Source organism: Diadema antillarum, unplaced genomic scaffold, assembly GCF_040938485.1.
Source record: "Diadema antillarum isolate AM-2024a unplaced genomic scaffold, OU_Dant_1.0 seq00001426_RagTag, whole genome shotgun sequence".
Taxonomy (NCBI): Eukaryota; Metazoa; Echinodermata; class Echinoidea; order Diadematoida; family Diadematidae; genus Diadema; species Diadema antillarum.
In genome coordinates this window covers 431,097-457,500 of record NW_027272178.1, presented here as the reverse complement: position 1 = coordinate 457,500, position 26,404 = coordinate 431,097, and the positions used below count along the sequence as shown (strand labels likewise).

At 37.1% G+C, this 26,404-nt stretch overlaps 2 protein-coding genes across 2 annotated transcripts in view; both read left to right on the top strand.

The window, feature by feature from the left end:
- LOC139709348 (carbohydrate sulfotransferase 11-like) overlaps positions 1-5,931 on the top strand; it is a 6,887-nt gene extending 956 nt beyond the window's left edge. The window contains exons 2-3 of the mRNA XM_071621307.1: positions 137-201; positions 4,591-5,931. Of these exons, the coding sequence (XP_071477408.1) occupies positions 137-201; positions 4,591-5,637 (1,112 nt within the window). The 3' untranslated portion in view covers positions 5,638-5,931. The remainder of the gene's footprint in view (positions 1-136; positions 202-4,590) is intronic.
- Positions 5,932-18,354: 12,423 nt separating this feature from the next.
- On the top strand, positions 18,355-19,260 carry LOC139709334 (carbohydrate sulfotransferase 11-like). Its single transcript, XM_071621288.1, has one exon. The coding sequence runs from the start codon at positions 18,355-18,357 to the stop codon at positions 19,258-19,260; it is 906 nt and encodes a 301-aa protein (XP_071477389.1).
- The last annotated feature ends 7,144 nt before the right edge of the window (positions 19,261-26,404 follow it).

The following is a 26,404-nucleotide window of genomic DNA, read 5'->3' as shown; positions in this document are numbered from 1 at the left end:
AAGTATAGGCGTAGAAATTTTCGCTTTGGGTAATACGTAAATGAGTATCCCTTGCCATGCACTATAACACCTCATCTTCCGTTCGGAACCATATAACATTTTTCCCCCATCTCTTTCTCCCACCTCTTTGTAAAAGATATTTATAGATTAGCAAAGGGAAATATAATGAAGAAAGACTCTACCATTCCAGAACCTGCCAAGGTAAGTACACAAGCAGACAATAGAGATAACTTGGTGTAGACTTTCTTTTCATTGAAATCATTGAGCTTGATCCCCCGCTTTGTTTGTGATTGTCACCTAATCCCACGTAATCGTACAATTCATATCTTGCCTTTGATGTTGCACAGAGTGATGTTTTCGGTCCGTCATTTCTAGATATCAAAAGCCATATCATGATTTTAATTAAGTTCTCTTCTCTACATGAACTAGCAAACGTTCATGATAAACAAATATGGGTTGACAGAGAGACTGATGTTCTCATAGTTCCAAAATGAATTTGCCTGAATGGAATACAGTACTGCGCAGAAATTTATAAGGCTCGTGAAAGCATAAGATTGCTTGAGCTTGAGTTAAAAGTACGGAGAAAAATTTACATGTTCCTTTTTCATATAGGCATTCTAGGCTATTGATTTACATTGATATGGATCTGTTTGGGGAAAGAACGTGGTATATATCGCCCCGATAGAAGCTTCTTCTCCTTCGTCCGGTACAGTCTACCACCTTGTGTATTTTTGTACTGATTAACCGGTCTGTTGGTGCAGTCTGTGTGCAATGCATTTTGAATACTCTCTACTTCAAATAATGTGGAAAGCTAAAAGACAGCACTCCCTCCTAACGGAGTATGATGCGCTGTACCTCTCGCTTGGCATGCTCAGCAGAGGACCATACACAGGACCACACCAGGAAGGAAGTGCGTTCCATATTATGATACATCCTGGTAAAAAGTCCTCCAAATCGAATCGAATACAATGTTGTAACCATGGTAACAGATGGATCTGCGCGCAGATGTCGTTTTACACGCCGACATATTATCATTCAACTTTATCCCAATACTTTACTAATCATCGGAATTCGCATGGCAATTCAGTAGGAGTAGCAACTTGCTTGGAGTGAGTTTCAATCCTGCCACTGAGGATTTAAAAAAATCACCGTATTTGAAGTGGCGTGTTTCTCTCTCTCTCTCTCTCTCTCTCTCTCTCTCTCTCTCTCTCTAATTCATGTTATTTAGCATGTTGGACCATAAAATGTATGACCTGTATGCTAAGACAACACCAAAAGACATTGCACGCATCTTTAATTTACGGTCTGAGTCTCCTTCTTGACTGAGAAATCTAGATGAGAGATAATAATTGGGGACTGGGTGTTGACAATTTCTTTCAAACACCATACAGGGTAGTCCTATTCTATTGTTGTGTCCCACTCCTATTCTGTAGCCATTCATAATTGTCATAATTAATACGACTTCTTGTCATTTCAAATTATCTGTAAAGACTTTACTCGTGAAATGTTTATCATTATGAGCAAAAATCAGAAAAACAAGTCAGAAAAAAAACCGTGTTTTTCTACAATCAACTTTCTGCCTCTCTGTTTTGTTTTGTTTGTTTGTTTTTTCGTCCTAACGCTGCGTCTCCGGCTGTTGTTACTGAGAGTATCACCTGTCATTTAAGATGATGTTAGTGCTTTAGAAAGACTTTTAATGATCAATTAACGCTCAATGAACAACTGGTTTAGATTTGAATCTCTTTGCTGTTGTTGTTGTTGTTGTTGTGTTGAAATACGGTGACACCCAGATTTGTTCGATAGTTTTATCAATTTACTTTACATAAACACTCTTCCCTCTAATTCAGCATCAAATGCATTTGTAACTTCAGTGGTTTCCATATTTGTCTACATTTCATCTTCTCATATACTAGATAGTCATTTTGAAGTGAATGGGTTGACAAAGAAGAATTAGCCTTTCTTCACGGATGATTTGCATGAGGAAAGATCTCTCAATGGAAAAAAAAATGTGCAAGAAACTTCGCAACCCTTTCCCTGCTCACCATGTATGATTGCAAATTCAAGAGTTCATAAAACAACTCTACATAAAACTATCCCTCCTTTTAGCTATATACCTACAGGCAAAGAAGTGGCATCTAGGGTGCGAAATGCAAACATGAGATCGCAGTTAGTAGGTACCCTACATAGAACCAATAATTTCCTATCACACTAACCGCAATTGCTGATACTATTTTGAGTTTGTGATAACTGCAGACTCATTATGATTATCTTTAATAAGAAAAGAGAGAAAAAATAAATCAGACAAACTTATTATGTTATTTTGCGATCTTGTTGTGACGTCTGCCATAATAACAGGATGTTGGTTGGGAGCGCATTCCGTCCCAGCAAGGTCCTTGGAAAGAATGAGTTTTTGTACAGTTGGGTCCGTGAAGGAATAAATGGGAAGGTGTCTAGATGGTACTGACTAGTGTTTGTGTAGGGCATGATTGTCAAAAGATGATCTATGTTGACAGTTACCTTGTTACCTTGTTGTTTTGTGATGTCATTGATGAATGAAATGAACAAGATAGGCCCTAAAACTTTTCGTTGTGGTACTTCTGATGAAACATGGGTCTACCCAGATGAAACACCGTCAAGAACAGCTACTATTATCCGTGACCTAGTGGTGTGAAATGATCAGAACCAATCAAGAAAATGAGTTCTAATGCCGTAGTGATGGGGCTTTAGCAGGGGTTGCTCGTGGAGTTCCTGGTCGAACGCTTTCGAGAAGTCCAGTGCTATTGCAACGGGCGGTGTGTTGGCTTAGTCGGTAGCGCGTCTGCCTCTGACCCAAGCGACCCCGGTTCGAGCCCAAGTCTGGACTGAGCAATGTTGTGTATAATCATACCGTCCCCTCTAGGAAGAAGCAAACACTCTGTCCCTCGGACAGGACATAAAATGGAGGTCCAGTGTGTGAGAGAGTCACAACTCACGCACGTAAAAGATCCCGCTTCATTCATTCATCGCAAAGAGCAGGGTACGTATTTAAACCGGTGAAGTGGTCCCACCTCACGTCCAAGTGGACCCCATGGAAGACCAGCTTAGCATAGCTGAATATGGGCTACCCAGCCATCTTCTCAGATGGAAATTAACAAACAAACAAAACAAGCGAGCCTGGTCGTTTTGATCCAAAAAAAGTATGTTAGAACCATGCAACATTCGTACACGTATAATCACCATAATCATCTTTTACTTCTTCTTCGAAATTATAGTCCACCACAAGGTGTATAGTCGTACTATTTGACAGGCCTGGTGTAGTATATGTACAGTATACCATTCAAAAAAAAATTCTACATTGTGCTCCTAAAAAAAAAAAAAATCTAATATCTTAACGAGGCAAGATGCTCTGCACCTCCTGCTTGAAGAGGTTTGCAGATCAGGGGGCTTCTTGCAGGGTGTTCCATAACCTGATAGCATCTGGGAAGAAGAATCTCTAATAGTCAAGAGTCCGTGCAAAAAGTTGTCTGGAATCGCCGGGTGTGTATAGATGGCTTATTAGAAAAATGAAGATTCTGCCCCAAACTGTATTGTTGTTGACAGTTATTGTTCCTTCATTGTTTCCTTGACTGGTTCATCGTCAAGTTAAAGGGGATGGCTAGTAACTGATCAGTAGGAATCAGTGGGAATGCTGGGTGATGATTGTTCCATGCCTTATGGGATTCTAAGTTAAGAGTACATAGATTGTTGTGTGAAAATTATTTGAAACATTTACTTTACATTTACATTACTTGAATATGAGACCATTCTGAAGCAAATAATTTTCACACAACAATAGATATATAATGTACTCTTAAATGAATCCCACAAGAATTGGGACAATCATCCCCCAACATTCCCACTGATTCCCACTGATCAGTTACTAGTCATCCCCTTTAACCGCAGGTCACCCTTGTTTGCGTGGGCAAGTGGCTGTACACTTTTGTGCATACAGATTGGTTAAAAAAACACCATACAACCATTCGCCTGTATGCGGCAAAGAGAAATAGATGCAGTCTCTGGCATCCTGATTTTTTTCAAACCTTATCATGCTTATTACTGCTCTTTCATACATGAATGATCTTCAATGGCCGATTAAATGATCATTCGACCAGCAATTATTAGAGCTGTACTCTAGGGGCTCGTTATTTTATGTGTGGCTTTCTTACGTCATGCATGGTCCATCCTGGTGACGGTGAAGAGAAGAGATAGTCGCGGAGAGGGGATAAAATCTTCCTTTGGATTTCATCAATATTTCAACTGTTCTGTTGCACACTTTGTTCCCTTTAAAATGTATGCCTACATGTTGTGTTGTACCAATATTCAAATACAATCGATATGTCTCGAAATGTGAAGATAATCGCGAAAATAAATCATCTTTTCAACTCACGTGCCACATTAAGGCGCTGGTATCTTCATGAATATTTATGGGAAAGAACAATATTAATATCCGCAGAAAAGAGAAAACGACGTTCATGGAAGGCATACAAAATGTTATTTCTTTACTGTGTTTCTATAAAGATCTGTGCAGACTGTAAGTCTAATTGCAATGTCTATTCACACGTCCCTTTACAGGTTGTATCTACGCCAAATAGGATCCACAGCACCAGTCTCATCACATCAGGATCACCTGTGGACTTTGTCAGCCCTAACTTGCCTAACGTCTCATTCCAATCTACAAGAGCTGCTGTTTCCATAATGCCACCGGCCAGTGCCTCAAGAGACTTCATGGAGGAACAGGCAAATATCCATCGCCTTCGACGGGATCGACTCAAAGACGCGTGTCAGACATTCGGTAACGACGTCGACAGCGAAGGTCCTAATCTGGGTACGTCGATCATTGTCGATGACAAATACAAGCTCATGTATTGCTACGTACCCAAGGTCGCCTGCACAAGCTGGAAGCGCGTTTTTCTCGTCCTCAATGGTGTCATGAAATATCTAGATGAGCTTCCACAGCCTGTCGTCAACAACAAAGTGGGACCACGTAAACTGAAATTCATCCGATCCTTTAACGTTAGTAAGCATAAAGAAATCTTGCAAAATTATACCAAATTTTTGGTTGTACGCCAGCCTTTCCAACGCCTCCTCTCTGCCTACAATAATAAACTCTACGCAGGCTCAACCTCACCGAGTGCGTTGCCATTCCAGAAGACCGATGGGGTTCATATTCTTGATACGTACCGCTTAAATAATTCTCACCTTTATGACACCAAGACGAAACGAATAGAATTACAGAACCGAATAATTGATTACAATTTGCAGTTCGAAGAATTTGTGAGGTTTCTGACAAACTCGTCTGAACCGAGTCATCGACGTAACAATCCCCATTGGAAAGAAATCTACAAGACTTGTTGGCCGTGCCACATTCAATATGACGTCATCAGTCATTTCGAAACGCTGGAGACGGACGCGAACTACATTCTTCGCCTAGTCAAGGCCGATGGCATTGTGCATTTTCCCTCTGCTAATGGCAGTAGTCCTACACACAGCTCTGATCAAGCTATCTACAAGACTCACTACTCGCAGGTCTCACCAGAGGACTTACAGAGACTCTATGAGAGATATAGACCTGATTTTGAACTCTTCGGATATGAGAAGCCAAGTTTTGAAGAAACATAAGACTCATATATTCTGTGTAACTGCAAATGGACATATTTTCGCTTAATTCTTCTCCATGGCATTATGTCTGCCAGCGGACATGCTTCTTTCTGCTTCTTCTTACTGATGGGACGGTATCACTTTGTTTCCATGTCAACAACAACAGACGAATGGAGAACAAGATTCCGCGACTGATTAGGGGTACTTCCTAATGTTGATGTTGACGAAGTTATCGAAGACTCATAACGCCTTGTCTCATTTATAAAAAAAAAAATCGGCCCGAGGACTTATCTCCTAATCAAACCATTGCCTAACATGCGGATATACGTATACGAATATTTATATATGAACATATGTCACCCTTTAATGCATATCACATTATGATAAAACACTCATAAAGATTTCCTTTAAAAAAATCTGTGATGTAATCGTGTAGTGTATCCTTCGTTGTTCTCGCCTTACAACAAAAAGAGAAACGTTAAAGTTCCCACTCAAGATAAGATATCTATTATTTTTTAAATGACGCACAGAGATTTGCAGTCGTCCTACGGAAATTAAACACGGAATATCTTCTCCACATAAAACTCCAAGCACTGTGGAATGTATTACCTTCTTCAGCAATTTGTTAGCATTCGAGTGAAAGCAAACATTTATGTATGTATTGGAGTGTTTGCATGACATTTAGACAAATCGGGACAATGATTGATGAAGGTATATTTACAGTAGCAATTCTTGACTTCTGTGGGATTGAATTATTGGCATTTACTCGAGGTGTCATGTTGAAGAGGGATAGTAGAGTGACTAAGAATAAATGAAAAGAGAGACATAGTCTACATCCATACCGTATAAAGTGATGGTGTGGTGAAATACGACGCCATTTAAGACCATGTCTAGAATTTTGCATTTCCAAAACAAGTTTAGATAAAGCCCATAGTCAAAATGCTTGTGTATTCGCGTCGTAGCAGTACAGGCCTATATCACAGGCCTTGATAGGGTCGAAGAATTGCTTTCTTTTGTGTTTTTATTGATGTATTTTTGTTTTATTATGACATGTCGACACCTCTTCATATCATGGGGCACTATACCGCCAACTGGCCGGGTACATGAACATGAACGTGTGTGATTTGTGTGTGTGTGTGTGTGTGTGTGTGTGTGTGTGTGAGTATGCGTGTGTGTCTGTATGTGCGTATGTAAGTTTTAAAGCTAAACTATCAATATGCCGCGTGTCTACGCATTATTTTACAGAATTACGTTTGCATCCCATTCCACTTGAGGAAGACTTTCTACTCCGAGTTAAAGGGATGGTAAAGTTTTAATTGTGGTCCTGATAAAAGGTGGGTCCCATCTTTTATTAGGACCAATTTGTTTTTGTATTATATCCCCGCCATTTCAAAATGGATTTTCATTAGAAAAAATATAAACTTTGAATTCCTCTAAGAATTGTATATGATCTTTCATATTTTATCAGTGGTTTGATGAATATCAGTTTTGAATGGCTGAGATAATCCGAAAACAAAGTGGTCCTAATAAAAGGTGGGTCCAACCTTTTATTGGGACCACAACCAAAACTATACAATCCCTTTAGCATGCAGTCTATGTCATCAAGTTCAATTCAATTCAGTTGACGAAAGCATGAAACAAAATGCAAAGAATACATTGCACATATCATTTTTTAAATCAATTTGCAAGAAATACACAGTACAGTGTGGATCATAGTGTACGCCAATATGATGAAATAATCTTCAACCTATAGTCGAATACCCAAGAAGAGCGATTGCATACTTTGCAAGGTTGACAGAAAAGTAAGTATAATGATGGCAAAGAATGGTCCACTGAAAACAAAGCTTGTAAAACGTTGATCATTCAATGCCCAATAGGCTTAGTGTAACTACGTATCATCCAAAATCTATTCATATTTAGCTAAAATATAGACTGATAGATATAATGCATGTAATAAGCAACATCAATTTAAAAGATAGCTCTTCTACAGTACGAGAAGATACAAAATACTAATATGACAAAGCTAACAGTGTTACAACCTACAAACACTATTAACTGAACTGCGTGTACCAGGAAAATTAAGTGCAAAACACACAAAAATATGATATACAAGCACACAGACGCACGCGCTTGCCCACACTCATGTAATATTCGTGTTCGTACTCCTCCCAATTTTATTTTAATCCAACGGAGTGAAACAATATTCAAGCAATACACATGCATACATGTAAAAGACTCGACATCGTATAAGGGAGAGAGCAAAATGACATTACAAAAAGACAAAGTACAGGAAGAGAGACGACAGAAAAAAAAAGGAGAAGGAGCAGAGAAGGATGTAGAGAGGTCTATTACAGTATAACACGCCGCTCAGTCGTTAGCACAGGAGAACACACAGATGCTATTACATGATATTAGTTTAATTATCCAGAGTTGTTTGTTGAGTGTAAATATTGAGAGGTAATGTCACTACATGGGTCAGACATGCAGTACTTGTTATTATCTTAATCGCTTTCATGAAAGCTTGTCATGTATATTACATGCATTGATGATAAAATCTCTTGTTCAACGTTGGCCCACTTTGCCGCTCTGGGCTAGAACTGGAATCCTAAACAGTCCATATGAAAACTCATTGACACAATGAACTCAATATTGGCATATACCTGCAACATTTATAAGTAGTACTATTTTGTGCAACTTTTTGTTCCATTGTAATCACATCTCGTCCATACCTTTCCACTTTATTTTTTCCTTCTATTTCCTTTCCTTCTTTCTTTCAATGGCGTACAAAGGCCACTGGCTTCAACTGAATATTTTCAACAGAATGTAATGATATAGATTTTCATTATATATCAATACAAACACCAACCAACGCACTTCTTGACCTTGCAAAATAGCAACCTAATATCGCTAAGTGCACTCGAGTGATTGTTTGAGTGATCAACTCATATTCAACAGCAGTAAGCCAATTGTAGCCCACGTATCAGTGGATGCACACAGAAGGAAAAACGGTAGTGTTCCTTCTGCTGTGCATTAGAATCATCGCGGCTTTTTGAATGGCGCCACTGCCTGCTTTCGAGGCAAATGCTGCTCTCATCACGAAGTGCTAGCTGCTGCTGCTGCTACCTACCGGTATTGCTGTTAATCATATTACTTCTGAAATGTGCTGCATAAATTATCTGCCCACTACGTCATTACTTTTGCTTTCTCACTCAAGCTGTTGCATCGCATGATAATCATAATTACGCAGTTGCTCATGAGAGGGAATTATCCACAGTTACCATACAATATCAGGACTAGGACTGTAAGGAATCAGGACTGGTATGTAACATGCAAGCTCCATCATTTCGATTAAAATCAATATCTGGGGTTGATTTAATCAATAGTGACTCCCAATAACAGCTTTGCAGTGATATGAATAACTGATGTGTGTCATCAAACCAAAAAAGAAAAATGTGCAGTGGAGAATAAAAGTTTACTGAACATCCGACGGGGGAAAATTGATTCTTTCGGTTGACGTTAATAACCTTGCTGATAGTGGTTTTTGTATCGCCTGTGATAAATTAAATCATATTGATAAGAAATGCTTACATGATAAGAATGAAAATCTTTAAGAGCCATACAAACGGGTTTTTTTTTCAGACGTTTCTTATCTTTTTTTCCATTTGTCTTTAAAAAAAAACCCTTTGCTTGTCCCACCCATTCATCAAACAAGAGAGCACAGTAACCATGGTAACAGACAATGAAGCATTCAAGCTTGATATGGCAATCCATTCAATCTGTTCGTGCTGTGTGTTTATGTGACGTTCTGTCTTTTGTCAATGTTTTGATGTAAACAAAAGTTAACCTTGTCTTTTATTTAGATTATGGATTATGCATCATTCAATGTCCATGTGTAAAGATGTATGTAAAGAAAAACGGGCATTGGTTTGTAATGAATGGATATTGTTGTGTGGAATACCTAATAGGAATCAATCAGATGGAGGCGAGCATAATGCATGCGCAACATGTTTAAACAGATTGTTTAAACACACCCTCCGATTGTTGACTGCAGGAACCGCAGCAATACTAGCAGTGGATTAATGTCTGCAATTAGATTGATATTTCCTAATCGAACATAATTGCTTTTCCAGAGCCGACCCGTCTGGCCAGTAAGCATCAGAATCAACAACCTCGTTAATAACAAGTAGTAATTGAAGGCTGTTCTTTTTTCTTTATTTTCCAGAGTTCCACGGGTGCCGAGCGGTTCGTTTGTGATGAGGGCTGCTCACTGTGGAATCTGCTTTGGCTTGTCTCAGTCACAATTCAAGAAAGGAGGAGATCAGTGGCGACGTGGTCGTCGTTCTTGAAATCTTCTCCTTCCAATCCTAACCGACCCATTCCACGATTGATCTCGTCCATGGCGTTGACGGAAACTCTGCGCGGGCGCCATCCGTCGTCGCCGATCATAACGGAAGGAAAAATCCAGAAGATCCTCCTCTCCTCCACCGTTGTCATGATCATGATAATCACGATCTATCTTGTCCACAACAATCCACAACAGGTCCTTACTAAGACCCTGCTCTCAGGTTTGTATATAGAGAATACGTGACGGCAGCTAAATTCCCATCACCGCAGTATCATACCTGCAACAAGTAGGCATAAACAGCAGAAGCCATCGGTTCAGAACTAGAGTTGTTGTTAACACACTGGCCCATAGATCTCTCTCTCCTCCTCTCTCTCTCTCTCTCTCTTCTCTCTATCTTGCATAACACACACACACACACACACACACACACACACACACACACACACAAAAGAGTACACACACTTTTGTGTTTTTCAGTACGATTTATTTGATTTCTTTAATTTCGCATAACAAAAGCATTCATCTTGAATGTTTAAACACAATATTCTTTCAACAATATTTTGATACAAAAAAAAAAATCGGCGCGTGACCCGAAATACATACAACTTACATTCATACATAGACTTGGATCTGCCAAAACAAATAGGATTCCCTCCCTACCTGTCCTCTACCCACCATCCTCCTCCATGCAGTACCAGGGTCCCCGCCCATATCTCAATCTCTGTACTTCAATAAAGTATTTTTTGATCAATCAAAGTCCACAATATATTCATATCTTGTGATGACATACATCATTGAATTTGAATTGAATTTATTTATTTCCGTTAAAAATCACATTACATAATTATAATCATTGCATAAACAAAATAGTACATAAAATGAACGGAAGGATAGCCCTACTCAGCTATGTTTGTCATAACTCATCTGTTTTCCAGAGGGGTCCTAGAAATAACAATGTTGTGATACACATAATGATAAAGACATGAATAACTAATACATAATAATGAAGAATATCAATAAGTCTTAAATCAAACCAAAAATGAGATTAAGATAAGAACAAAATGGAAACATACCTCTGACACCTACCAGTTGATTCAAATACATTGCAACCCCAATTATCCCATCATTATGACTCACTCTCTTCCCCCCCCCCGCCCAAAATATCCATGATACCATTATATATATATATATATATATATATATATATACATATGTATGTATATATATACATTAAAGCCATTTTGGTATATATTGATCAATTTCTTTAAGAAACAAATTATATGAGAATAAACATTTATCGTCACGTGGTAAATCATTAAAGTAAGAAGCTCCACGATATGAAAACATTCTTTTACAATAATCAGTGTGAGGCTTTGGTAAGGAGAGATTTCCATAGGAGCGTAAATTGTATGGATGTGAAACAAATTGAAATAAATTTTGCATATATGGTGCGCTGATATCATTTAAACTTTTGTACACCAAAGATATAGAATGTTTAATACGGCGAGATTTCAGGGATTCCCAATTCAAAATTTGATGTAATTCATGATTGGATATATGTTTATAGGGACTTATTCCAAGTATTATTCTACCAGCCCTGTTTTGTAATTTCTGCAGTCGATCGGTATATTTCAGGTGGGAGGAATCATACACTATATCTGCGTAATCAAACAAAGGGAGAATTATTGTGCGGTAAATCAATTTCAAATTACATTCATTAATATAAACTCGAAGACGACCTAAAAAATTAACCAATTTACCAATTTTTTTACAAAGATATTCAATATGATCATTCCATTTCAATTCTTGGTCTATTATCACCCCTAAGTATTTCACGGCTTCTTTGCATTGAATATGTTTTCCGTTAATATAAACATTTAAATCTTTGCGTTTTGTCAACATTGCACGGGTACCAATCAGTATACTCTCCATTTTATCAACATTCAAGCTAAGTTTGTTCAAACACATCCAATCATGTATGCGTTCCAAGTCTGTGTTCAGAAAATAATCTATACAATTAACATCTTTGTGAGAGTAATACAAAATAGTATCATCTGCATAAAGTTGTAGGTCGCAGTGTTGTACCTGCTGAACTATATCGTCTATATAAAGGGTGAACAGTAGTGGTCCAAGGATTGAACCTTGAGGTACGCCGTAATTGACATCAACAAACTCAGACATTTCAGAACAAAAATATGAAGTACATATTTGACGATTGGTCAAATAACTTTCAAACCAGGCAAAACTATTTCCTTGCGCACCAGCACCCATAAGTTTCTTTAATAGAATATTAATGTCAACCGTATCAAATGCTTTTTTCATGTCGATAAGAACTGCTCCTGTGTATTGACCATTGTCAGATGCGTTTAACCAATTGTCGCAAACACGTGCAAGAGCTGTCACAGTTGAGTGCTTTTGCCTAAACCCTGACTGTTTCTCCGAAAGTATATTACTAGATTTTAAAAACTCTGAGAATTGCTTGCCTACAATCTTCTCGAGGATTTTTGAGACAGAAGATAAAATTGCAAATGGACGATAATTACAAGGAAATGTTTTATCACCTGATTTATGCAAAGGAATAATTTTTGCCTGTTTCCAGCGTAATGGAAAATCGCCTTCTGACAGTGACTTATTAAAAAGGTAAGTAAGACAAGGGATGATGACGGGAGCAGAAATTTTTAACAAGTGCACAGAAATTCCATCTACACCAACAGACTTCTTGTTTTCCATGCCCCTGATAATATCACTAACTTCATTCTCAGAAACAGTTTGAAAAGAGAACTTGGGAGAAGTTTGCACGGAAGAATTAGAGGAGTCAACGTGATACGAGGCATGAGACGGAGGGGAAACAGATGGAATATTCGATGCTAGTTCTGACCCAATATTTGCAAAATATTGGTTAAAAACATTGGCTTCTGATCTGTCACTACTAGATTTATCATGTTGAGAACTGTTTGGGGAACGATGTGGGAGAACAGATCTTAACACATTCCACATTTCACCGGATGTCTTTGCGGAAGCTAATTTATCTGAAAATTAAGATCGTTTGCATCTCCGTATTTTAAGTGTAACATGATTTCGTAATTTCCTGTATTTATTCCAAAGTTCCTCATGTTTTCTTTTCAGTGACACTTAACACATTGTATTCCTTAGTGATTATTTCTTACTGGCTTTGAATAACTAATACATGGATAACCCTTTACCATTGAAATATTAAAAATCAATATGATATGGTGATAGAAATCAAATGTCCAGTGTCATTTGTTTTTCAATTTTCTAAATTAGCCTTTAGGAAGATCGTTTTCTCCACGGATCCCTCGAGTTACAAACTTTCCTCCCGTCGCCCGGATCAACGCAACAATCTTCCCGTTCGATGACCATGCGTCTTTTACTGCCGAATGCGCTCTGGTTTTGGCGAGAAGGTTTTGGTTTTTCTTTGTCAGGTGTTCCTGAATTGACATGCGCGAGCCCTTTAGGAGTTTGCGATTTTTGATAACCTGCATCCTGGTCTGGTATGACACAAACTTGACCAGTAGTGGTCGTGGTGCCGTGTGACTATTTGGATGGCTTTGGTCCTCACGCCGCCCTTTTCTAGTTTGCATGCGACCGCTAGCTGGCGCTGGCGCTCACCCAGATCCTTCGTTTCCTTCGTTGCCATGGTTTCGACGCTGAAGGCGATGTGATCTGTCTATTTCAGATTGCTGGAGATCAACATGCAGTTTTTTCCCGCGCTAATTTGCACACTAATTGGGTAGTGTCTTCTTCTTTTGACTCCGGCACCCCGAAAAAGAGTAAACAATTCCGCTTGGAGTATTGTTCGAGGTCGTTACTTTCTTTTTCCAGGCAGGCGATGCGCGATTGGTATCCTTCAATCACCCTATTCAACTTCTCTATCTCTTTTTCGTGCGATTGCTGAGTTGTCTCTAAATCCATTATTCTGCCTTCTTGTCTCTCAATGCGGTCCACCAGCTTAGCAAATTCTTCACTCGCAGCTTCTTTCACAGCTTGACGAACAGCTTCAGCCAAGCGTTCACTGCTCAGGATTTTATCAACGGCATCATTAATTGATTTCGGATTGGGCGCCATTTTGAATTTTCGGCGCGTGTAGAAAAAAAAAACACTCACACACACAAGTGAAATCTCTGACAAAAGTCACAAATATGATAAAAAATCAGGCGATGTTACTAAAAACCAGCTTTCACAGAAAAAGAGTTAGAACAAACATATATCCGTGTAGTTGCGAGATGTTATCCGGGACAGGAAGGTAGCAATAGCAGTTCCATCATGATATATAGTTCGGGATCCACGAGAGTATGTAGGCAAAAATCACAGTCACATCATAGTTTTACTCTCTTTTGTCTAACTATGATTGACAGTGAGTTCCGAGACCAGTATGAAAGGATTAACGGGCCATGTATCTTGACGAATGTTCAAGCGACATACCTGGTATAGCAGCAGTCAATTAGTCGTTGAAAGTGTGCATGTGGGACCATGCACGTCGCTGACCAATATAGCAAGTCAAATCATTGAAGGTACAGAGACCAACAACATTCACAGATTCTCTCGGACCAAAAGCAAATTTCAGTTGTCCCCTGGGCAAATCATACACTCCGATAGGAAAATACACAGTTCGGAATGGAAAATGTAAGATCCAGCAGAAATGACAGAAAATGTCAAATCCAGGCAGAAGCTACAGCCTGTTCAGGTGCACAGGGCCCATTGCGAGTTTGGTGCACAGGGTCCATTGCGAGTTTGGGCCCATTCAAAGCATTGCCATTGGCAGTGAGAGAAAGTAGCAGAAAAAAAGGAAAGAGAGAGAGAAAAAAAAATAGAATAATACGTGTTAACAGCAAGCTCCTAAAAGAAGTACAGAAGTTTGAACCCTATCAAACTAACAAACCCCGGTCGCACCCTAAAAATCAAATAAACTACACTTATTGATTTATTCAATCATATCAAATAATTAATATATTCCTACTTTATTAAATGCTAAGCTAATTTTTTCCTCTCCATTGCCAATTTCATTTCCTTTTCAATATTTTCCTGTATTCTCTTCTGAATTATATGGAATGATGGTAAAAAACGTGTACTTCTTGAGTTAAAGATGATATGTTTCAGCAAAATAATTAAAGAATTAGCTTAATTCTCACTGAGCTCAATGCATATCACGTATTTGTTTGTTTGTTTGTTTGGTTTATTTCTGCATTTTCTTTCTCCGAATACAATTGCAAATGAAAACAAAGTGATACAGATACATACAAATCAATACGAAGAAAAATCATTTGCGTAACAACATTCAGTCTGAAGTGGCATAATTATGAATCAAAATAAGATATTAAGGCAGACTTTATCTATTAACAAAGGAGAAATCAATACAGGGGACCGTCATCATAAGCAGAGCTTGACGTGGATGAGGCCCTATCTGAATATGTGATACCAATGTAATACAACACCAATTATATATGTACTCATAAAACTCTTAATCTTAATACACAAAACACATTTTGCTACAGAAAAAAAAAAACAGAAAAGAAAAATAGTGACTTGGCGCTTTAAAACAAGAAAAAAAAAACAGCACGCAGCACCAACAACATCAACAACATGTTTCATCAACATCATAAGATAATATCACTGCTCTCCATATATCTGTTACTATCTCTCCATATATATTTTACTATCCGACATTACAAAAAGAACGCAAACTGTTTGCTACAACACCAAAATCTAAAAGTTGCTCTTTGGTCTAAACCACTCCATGTAACGACTTTAACTGAAATTCTCTGTGTTTACAAAGAAGCGTTGTGGATCTTGGTCTAACAAATATTTCTTTAATTTTTTTCTTTCATATATTCAAAATGATCATGACCATCTTTCATTTCTAAATCGTACAATTTTTGCAAATTATTAGTAAAGGCATTATACATTTTCCGTGAATCTACATCTCTTAATTGTATTTTTTGCCCTAAAATCTTCAATTCGAAATCAAACACCACATCTATATACTGAAATTTAACAATTATCCTCTTATTCTTAAAATCATTAATTGGTAATACAGCTGTATCACATACACACACACACACACACACACACACACACTCACACGCATTTTATCTATAGTGAAATGTAGATAGAAAGGTATATGGACAGATATACAACACCCGACATTAAGTGGGGCTCAGGGCTACCAAAAATAGATTTTGGGCAAGCAAACGTTGTGCTTGTGTTTTGTGTGTTTTGTGTGTTTTGTGTGATTTGTGTGTTTTTCTTAGCCAGAATAGGATATAAATAACTCGCGCCTCATTGCTTCATAACTGCACGCATTTCAGCTAGTTGCCGTGGCCAGGGTTGCAAGACTGCCTATGTCTTGATGGCTGAGCTTAGTCTATATCACCTAAGTATATATATTTTTTCTTTTCCTGAAAGCCAAATGTTATGCACAGAATCATATAATTAGGATAACTAGTATGTTGTGTTGAATATAATACTTTCATGAAAATGTGTCGTGAAAATCATGTTTATTCTCTTGTTTTGTTTTGTTTTTTGTTTCATCGCCATCGGAGAAGATGGATAGCCCATATTCAGCTGCAATAGCTGGTATTCCATGCCATTTCATGCCTTGATTCAATATCCACTTCGTTAGACTTAGCAAAGTTAGCCACAGTATGCCTTATTTATAGCCCTTATCATATCTGCCAGTTTTCATTATCATGATTTATATTCTTTTGATATTTTATCAAACTATTTCATTTCTTGACTTTTTTCTTTCTTCTTAGTCACATACAATACTTGGTATTTGAAGCACTTAATCATACTTGCTATAATTGTGACATGATTATCATAGTTTATCTTCATCATTTCAATGTTTCATCACATGACTTTGTTTATTCACGTTTTTTATTATATACTTTTTCGAACCATCTAACTTTATTGTTGCACCACTAAAAACGGAGTTTGATTACTTTGGTGGTCCGAACGAGCCAATCGATGAAAAAAAATAATGTCGAGCCTGATAAACATATAACATAAAAAATATGTTTGAATGTATTCATTTATGACAATGTGAATCCCCTCTCCCCTTTCGTATTTTTTCCTTGTTGTTCTTATTTGTTATCTGTTTGCCAGCAGTAGACTAAATATTGGAAAAAATTAAGAAAAAAAATTATTTTAGGTTGAAAGAAAAAGAATTCATCAAACAACTGTGTTAAACTGCGGTCACTATCTATAAAAAATTCTTCCACGTTGGCATTTTGACATCAATGGGCTGTTCTGTCCCTTCGAAAATTCTGTCAGCTTCTGTCTCAGTTGATTGTTTTTTTTTCCTTACAGACTTTAAAGCGGACCTTTCCTTCGTTATTCAGGTGCTCGTGTTCATCCTATATGCATTGACTAATATATCTCATAGTGCAGTGATTACTCAGTTATAATTGCACTCTCAAGATATAAAAGTGCAAATCTGGAAACAAAATGCTTAGTAAACATTGTAAGCATGAAACAAGCAAACAAATGGAAACAGGTGGAAATCAAATTTCACTCTTCCACAATGTGTACTGAGTTTCTGTTTTCGTCGAATGAAGCAAACACTCATGACTGTAGAACATTTTGCTGTAATCAAATGACTAGAATTGCTGAGATAAAATCGAGCTAATTAGTGTACAGTATCATACACGTATTGTGTCTGTTTATCATGATACAACAATCTATTTTTTTTCTCTAGCAGAGTCTGAACATCCAGAATTTATTAAAAGTGGCAGAACTTACCCTCAGACAGCCGAAAAGACAGATGGCACTGAAAATCTATCGGTATGTATAATTTCATTAATAATGGTTCTTTTACCTCTATTATATTCCCTCTGTCTTTTCCATTAAAAAAAATCTTGCTATTCAATTCAATTCAAATTTATTCAATTGTTAGACCAAAATACATATCGTTATGAATCAACTTTCAATGGTAAGTTGCTAAAATGCATTCTTTTCATACAGAGAAGGCTATCAAAATCAAGTTTTTGTAAAAGATGACGGTCTTCTGCATTTTTTAGAAACAGTTTGAATAGCTAATAAGTTCTTTGTGTTTCTGATCACTTTGTCAATGTTGTATGATTTGTATTAATATCATCACTGTATAATTATCCTCGTAAAATTTCTACGTAATGTTTATGAATAACTACTTTGTTGAGGAATGCAAAGTTGTTTTACAAGTCAGTAATTAATTCACATAATCATGACAATGTACAATATTATGGAAACAAACAATTTTAACCCATAACTTTCTTGTATTTTGACCTAATTTCTGTGAAACTTTACTCTCTTTATTAATATTAGTAATTCTAAGGGGGAGGGAGGGATGAGGCTTCCATTTCAATATCAAATGTGATGTCCTCTTGTCGCGTGTTATTATGTCATCACAGGGGATCACTCCGGACCGTGTTGATGCAGCTACCAGAGATGACTTCATGCTTATACAAGATGCCATTCATGAAGAGAGACGGCAACGAGTGGCCGAAACTTGCAGTCGGCATCCCCGACAGCAACGCGATGTTCTTCGCGATCCACCGCAGAACATCATTGTAGACATTCCACACAAGATCCTCTTGTGTTTCGTCCCCAAGGTGGCGTGCACGAGTTGGAAGAAGGTCTTCCTTGTGCTCAAGGGCGTCATTGAGACCGTGTATGACGTCAACCAGTACCAGGTCAACCACAAACTCCAACGTCGGCTCGATTTTTTCGCCAATCAGACTTACGCTGAGAGAGAGGCAATTTTAGCAAACTTTACAAAATTCATGGTAGCCCGTGAGCCGTTCGCTCGAGTGCTATCCGCCTATCTTAACAAACTCTCACCGAATACAACTTTCAGTCGAGCGAAGCACTGGCAGAGAGAGATAGGTGAAGAAATAACGAGACACTTGCATGAAGAAAACACGATCGGATCTTCGGGAGGGTATAATGTGACGTTTGTCGACTTCGTGCGCTTTCTCACGGTGGAGGAACCGATGAGAAAACAGCACAATCGTCACTGGAATGAACTGCATGAGATGTGCGCCCCTTGCGACATTGACTATGATGTCATCGGTAAGTTTGAGACGATGTCGACAGACGCTGAGTATATTCTACGATTGTTTAACCTCGTCGACCTCGTCGACTTCCCTTCCGCGAACGGAAGCAGTCCTACCGGAAGCTCAAGTAAGCTAGAACAGTTCTATGGTCAGCTGCCTGCCGAGGATATCAAGGCGCTCTATGAGAGATACAGACTGGATTTTGAACTATTTGGGTACGATGTCCCTGAATGGGTCGATGATGCTTAGCATCCTTGTTGATATCGATATCTTAACTGGGCATAGAAGTGCAACATACTCAGAGAGTTACTGGTTTTACGCAGGATATCGCTTAAAATGAGCTGGCAAGTTCATTTCTATAGACAATCTTCTATTGACTTTGTTATAGACTCTGGTGAACTTTCTCCATGAGGTATAATGGTGATAATAATAAGTGATAATGATGATGATGATAATAATGATAATAATGATAATAATAATAATAATAATAATGATAATAATGATGTAGTGTATAACATTTACAAAACACTTGATTTCATATATTTTAAGCGCTGTGAAGTTAGAACAGGGAGGAAAAAAAACTGAAGTAGAAAACAATGGACAAGTGTATATACATTACCACATTAGACGATTGTATGTAGCAAAAATTATCCTAAAAACATTGGAGGTATTGGTTCTAATTTATGGGTATGTTTTTTTCCCCTATATGACACGATAGATTGGTATAGTCCATATTCACCTGCACCTGTCCAGTTGGGAGTATTTGAAGCTCACCACTTGACCAGCTTATGTACCTGTGGTACCGGTAACCATACGTGCTTGGGTTGTGAATCTCTCACAAAGCGGGACCTCCATAATTTTACATGTTGTATGTCCTATCCGTGGGACAGCGTGTTTTAGAACAGTTCTGCATTCGGCATTACGACAGACGTATCACTTGATGGCGTTCTCCAAGAGAAATCCCACTCCGGACCATGATGAATCTTTGATGTAACATTCATTCTAATGTAATTTGCCTTGGTTGGTTGCACTACTGTGTCTCTTATCATTTCGTTTGTCACACAGATTAGATTTAACTCTTCCTCACTCGTTTGTTTGAAAGTTACGACGCTGCGTGACATTGTTGCCTTTTTTTTTACTTTCTACCCTGAATCTGAAGCTTTGAATAATTCCTTATTGTCATGAATCCAATCTGACATTATCATAATGATATTCATAATTGTGTTATTGTATAATTGACTGGTCTAAAAGAAAGGATTACTATTGTATGCTTCTATTTTGCTAATTATGATTTTGCTAATAATTATGAGCGAGTATATAATCAGGAACACATTACATGTATACAAATGTAATACATAAGTTCATACACAATCATTTACGATAAATATGTATAATGTTATCACAGGTCAAATTAAATCCATTCTTGTTGATTCGAGATATTTGCGGTTGAAGCGGCTGCAAAACACAGAAACTACTCAAAATAAGTAGAATAGATAATTAATCATAACCATGATCATTTCAACAACATTCCTTGTTATGAAATAAATGAGGTATCTTTGGAAATGTTTTGTTCCAGTCCATTCCCGTATTACTTTCAAGATCCTACTTCTGACGTACAAAATCACACGTAATCTTGCACCCATATATCTTCAAAACCTAGTCTCTCTCCGCTCCTCCTCTTCTGCCAGACCCCTCCGTTCATCTTCCTCTCTCCAATTACTTCATGGCCCACGTACAAAAACCCGTTATGGTGACCAAGCCTTCTCTTCCATTGCTCCCACTCTTTGGAATAAACTCCCTCTTTATATTCAGAATGCCTCATCTGTTGAATCATTTAAAATTCTTCTCAAATCTCACCTGTTTAATCAGTCGTATTTTTTTTTCTGGAGGCGCACACAGTTATCAATTATTGTACCATTGTATCGCATGTATTTTTCTTTTCTTTCTTCTTCTTTTGTTACTGTTAACGCTGATTTTGTTAATGTTATTGTGTTTTCTAGTCTATTTGTATGAGTAGCAAAAGTGCGCCTAGAAACGTCAGTATGAAGCGCCATATAAATGCAATTATTATTATTATTATTATTATTATTATTATTATTATTATTATCATGTTTCAGTTTATCTGATTAAGAGTGACACTTCATGCGTTTTGTTGTCAAACGCTTGACACAACACACACACACACTCACACACACGCACACACACACACACATACACACACACATATATATATATATATATATATATATATATATATATATAATAATATGTTTAAAAATACATCTGTATATCTGGATATGTGTTTAATGTTATATGTATAACATACATGTTCCATTTGAAAATAATGACTCTATTCAGCAGTGCATGCAAGATTTTGACTATTTCTTTTTTTCGAGGGAATAATAAAAGAATTTTGGTACGAACGAATTGATATTTCCAAACGCAATATTGAGAAAATGAAATGCAGAAAATCGAGATAAGCTCAAAATGTGTGTTTGAAACCAGTAAAGGAGTACGCAGGTGCACTTTAATGCCACTGTGCACAAGCAGGGCAGGGATGTGCAATGATAGACTACGAGCTTCTCGCACTCCTATGTACATCTTTTGAGCACAAGTTTGATAGCAAGCAAGTGCTTTGCATGAAACAAAGCGGCCATCAATATTACTCTCATGTAGTTTATCTAAATATTGATCCTTAGGAACACCCCTCTTCAAGAATTCCTCCTCTACATTTCTGTTTCAATGTTAAATTTTTTTTTAGTACCTTGGTTTCTTTTTCTTGTCTCTCTTTTTTTTTTTTCGGGGGGGGGGATTGCCATAAGATTATGATACAGAGCACTTCTTGTTAAAAAAAAAAAAAAACGGCTTGTCTCCATTATACATTGGCAATCTATACGCCAGTGCCATCAGTTTATTGTAATACCGTATGTCCCTACAAAAATTACAACGGGAGCTCCGCAGTGATATCTTTAAAAATAGAGAATTAATCTAAATACAAATTCTGGGTATGAAACTATAACTCATTGCCCACATCTTGCAGAAACTCCTATTCGATTTGCTTCAGTGGTCAAAGAGAAATGAGGAATTTTGTAGAGGATGTCAGGAATCTCTTCCCTCCAAGTTTTGTCTATTGTATTCACACACAAGAGCATCATAGTGCTAAACTTGGAAAAATCAGACTCATGACATGCTTTACAACAATCCACATTTCTTTGTGACCGCTTAACAAAATTAAATGGGGTTTTCTGCGAAATAGAGCTCAGATGTTATATTTTCAGACATTGAAGTAGAATTTAGATAGTTTAATCATATTGGGTGTTATCAATGCGAAAATCTGAGTGTATTTTTTTTTGTGGGACATACTGTATCCACGGAGTTCACGATGCGCGTTTTATCGTCAGTGCAACGGATTCTTCCTTCTGATGGACCGACATCAAAGCTTCTCGTTCTCCTCCGTTTGTCTGCAACGATACCTTGGTATTTCGTATATGAAACTTGCTATATATCATCAGTACTTCCATTTCATGTCAGGAAATTTCGCTCTTTCAATTTTGGGTGGTAGGTTTTTAGCAGTCTCCTTCATTAAAAAAAAGAAAAAAAATCTGACTCGTATTGTCATAAAAGTCCCTGTCCTTAGTATGCTCCGTTCACAATATTTTCCTTGTACTTATTTTGTATAACTTTGTTTATGTAAATATCTCATTGCAATTGTGCATTTTTATTGTTAATGAAATAAATGAAATAAAATAAATAAAATGTAAAATGAATAAAAATTAGTATTGATTACGTTTGTGATTGTGCAATACACTAACAGTCAACAATGAGGGCGCTAACGCGTTTTATGCAATGCAATAAATGAGGAGTTCACGATTTAGCGCGTGTCTCATTTTGATCTTTAGCTAACATGGAAAGGTCTTATGATGAATTAGCATTCTTTGTTGAAGCATGTTTTCTTTGTAATCACTGTAAATGCATGGAGCGTTTTTGTTAAACATTTTTTGATGTATCACTGAAACTAGTGTCAAACACAAAACTAAAGATACAGATCATCACTTATTTTAGGATTCCTTACGTTTTAAAGTCAATGGCAAACGCACAAAATAATATTCTCCTCTGACCTTTATTTTGCACGTGCACAAATCACAACTGTGAACTCCTTTAGTCCTGCAGTGCTGTACGTTAAATATTGTATATCAAAACTCACGTCGGAATGCGTCGAATGATTTTTCTATTTATTTATTTCTTGTATTCCGTTTTATTTTAACAGGGTAGCCCTTTCAGTTAAACAAAACAAAAAACTGATTTACAAAGGGGCCCTGCATAAAAACAAGACAAAATACATACAAAGTTGCATACGAAAGTACAGTAAATAAAACAACAACAACACATGGCTTATAAAATATTATTATGTATATGAGATTTTAATCTCATGACTTTGATTTACAAAGGGGCCCTGCATAAAAACAAGACAAAATACATACAAAGTTGCATACGAAAGTACAGTAAATAAAACAACAACAACAACACATGGCTTATGAAATATTATTATGTATGTATATATATATATATATATATATATATATATATATATATATAATGCTAAATTACAGTCAAAAAGTATTTCACAATGAATGATTCGTTCGGATAGACTCAAATATCACATTCAACAATTTTATATTCTAATATGCAAGGGAGCTTGCTGTCTTTTTAAATATAAGCCAAATTTTCACACAACCACTGACGCATTGAGATTCACATCTTTGTAAACACTTTCGTAATTCATAAGCGTTGAGGTTAGCAATCAGTAGGCCCAAATCTATGTATTTTGGGGGTGATGAGCGTATTTCAGAAGGCTCTTTAATCCGAAAATGAAATATGGTTGATTATTCCGAAACACACAAATTCACTATGCTTCGATGTTCGTTAATCCGGAAATGAAATTGGGTTCGTTAATCCGAACGTTTGTGGCGTTATTCCGAAGGTTAATTAGTCCAAAAATGTGATAAGGTTCCTTATTCCGCTATCATTACTATTTTTCTCCATCAGATCAGAAATTTTCTACACCGAGATCCTGCAAGTGGCAATACCTAACAATCAGTGTTATATCAATATGCTGCACAAAAGACACCACAAAGTACCTCTTCATAATACATAGACTGAGCCTAGGTTGAATGTCTCCCTGTAATACCTTTTGTTATATTATCTTAGTAACATGGAAATATGCAAAGATATGCTCTGTCTAGGAAAAGAATGCATTCGAATGTATTTTGTTGATTATAATCAGTACTGTAGCAATGACTTACAAATGACGTCACCGACAGACATAGTTTTGGAAGTTTCCTTTTTTTTTGGGGGGGGGAGGCATATACCACTTTATCGAATCTATCTGAAGAAAAATAGTGAGAAAATATTATTGCTACAGTATCACAAGGCTCGTATTAAGATATTCACTTGACCACATAAAGTGATGTTGACGGTATAATGAATCAACATCGAAGTTATAATGCATTTGCATTGCAGAAACCCTTTTAGGTAAAATTCCACATCATTTTCACATTGCCTAGATCCCATCAAAACTCAGAAACTTTTGTGTGTGTGTGTGTGTGTGTGTGTGTGTGTGTGTGTGTGTGTGTGTGTGTGTGTGTGTGTGTGTGTGTGTGTGTGTGTGTGTGTGTGTGCCTGTGTACCTACTATATTGTCTGTTTAATCATACTCGTCTGGCGCGGATATTCCCTAAAATGCGATGCCTTTCATGCATCAAGGCACAGGTTACGTCTGACTAATATCCCATTCTCACTTTGGCCATGCAGGCACATGATTTTCGCAAACACGACTCATTAAGACAATCAAAACAAAAGGGCGAAACTTCCGCAAACTGATGGGGCTGGTTCGTCGGTGTGGCATGGGTAGTTTCGCCCTGTTGGGAGAACAAGGATACATCCAACATTTAAGACAATTTGTATAAGAGAAACGTGAGCCAAAGAAATAACATTTGAGAAAGGACTGGAACAAATAGACTTAACCAAGTTTTACAACATGCTAATGTAGGTGAAATATAGACGGATTAACTCGTCCAGACTCAAAACGGTTGCGAGAAAAAAATGCTTTGAAACAACAATATATTCGTGTAAGAGTAGCCAGGTTTGATAAAACATTTCCAGCATAGTATTGAGAGCGGTGACAAGCTGTATAATACGTACTGTGCTCATAAGAAGTGATTCTAGTGACTAATGACTAATCAAAACATATCCACGACTATTTTTCTTGACATTCTCTTCCAAATGGTATTGTTCAGGGCATGGTAAATTCAAAAATTTGTCCAATTAAATTCTCAAGTCTCTAAAATTAACTGTTTTACGCAATTGGCAACACCTTTTCAAACATTTTGAATGAAATGTGCTTTAATCATGCTACTGCTAGAGTGGAATATCAAGAGAGTGGAATAAACATTTAGACCTAAACTAAACTGTCAATATTTTGTGACCACGAGTACAAATGTAACTGTTTAAAATTCATAGCACTTGCATTTCATTCAATGGTTTCTCACGAAAAAGAATATGTAAAATTCCATTGAGAATTGGTAATTTTAGGAAGAATAATTTGCTTAGTAACTCATGAAAGAAAAACAAATTAGAAACACCGTGTTTATAATAACATTGAATGACTAGCAATTAGTGAACATTAAAAAAAAGTTAAATCGTTAATAAGTAAAAAGGTGATCAATCAAATCAGTTGCCGTCCCTATGAAAAGGATGAACGGGTAGAAAGAAATTCGAGAAAATACTGAAGCAATAGCTCCTTAATAAGATTGTTACATCTGGATTATTATTTTCTAAATTACGCTATATACAATATTGTATTTCCCATCAGTAGCACTTGAGCAACTAATACTTCAAGGGGAAAGAGGTTGCCATTAATAATCATTGACCCAAAACACTATTTCTCATGATATTTCGTGTCCAAATAAAAGGAGAGCTGTGAAGGGTTCCCGTAACTGCCTCTTATACTGTTAATGTTTGAATGAAACAATTTGAAATGTTAGAATGCTTTTGCTTTCTTACTTTAAGTCCGACTTTTATACAACAATATGAACGTGTTTGGAATTGCACATTACGCATCTTATACACGGCGAGACAGCTTATTTCATGATATTCCTGTGTTGTATGACCCTCAATGGTGTTCTTGGTAGTTTGCTTTGGATCTTGATTAAGAACTTTAACCCTATAAAGCCCAAGGGGGGGCACATTGTGCCCCCCCCTACCAGATTTTTGTTTGCCACTCCTTCGTCCTTAATCCGATTTCAACCAAATTTGGTGACTTTTCCTAAAATCTTATTGCAAACATTTTGATATATAATTTAGCTATATTTGATGTTGCTGGTTGCCATGGCAAC

What these genes read in the sequence shown, in the direction of transcription:
- LOC139709334 (XM_071621288.1), top strand. Translation starts at nt 18,355, where the DNA reads ATGTCATCACAGGGGATCACTCCGGACCGTGTTGATGCAGCTACCAGA.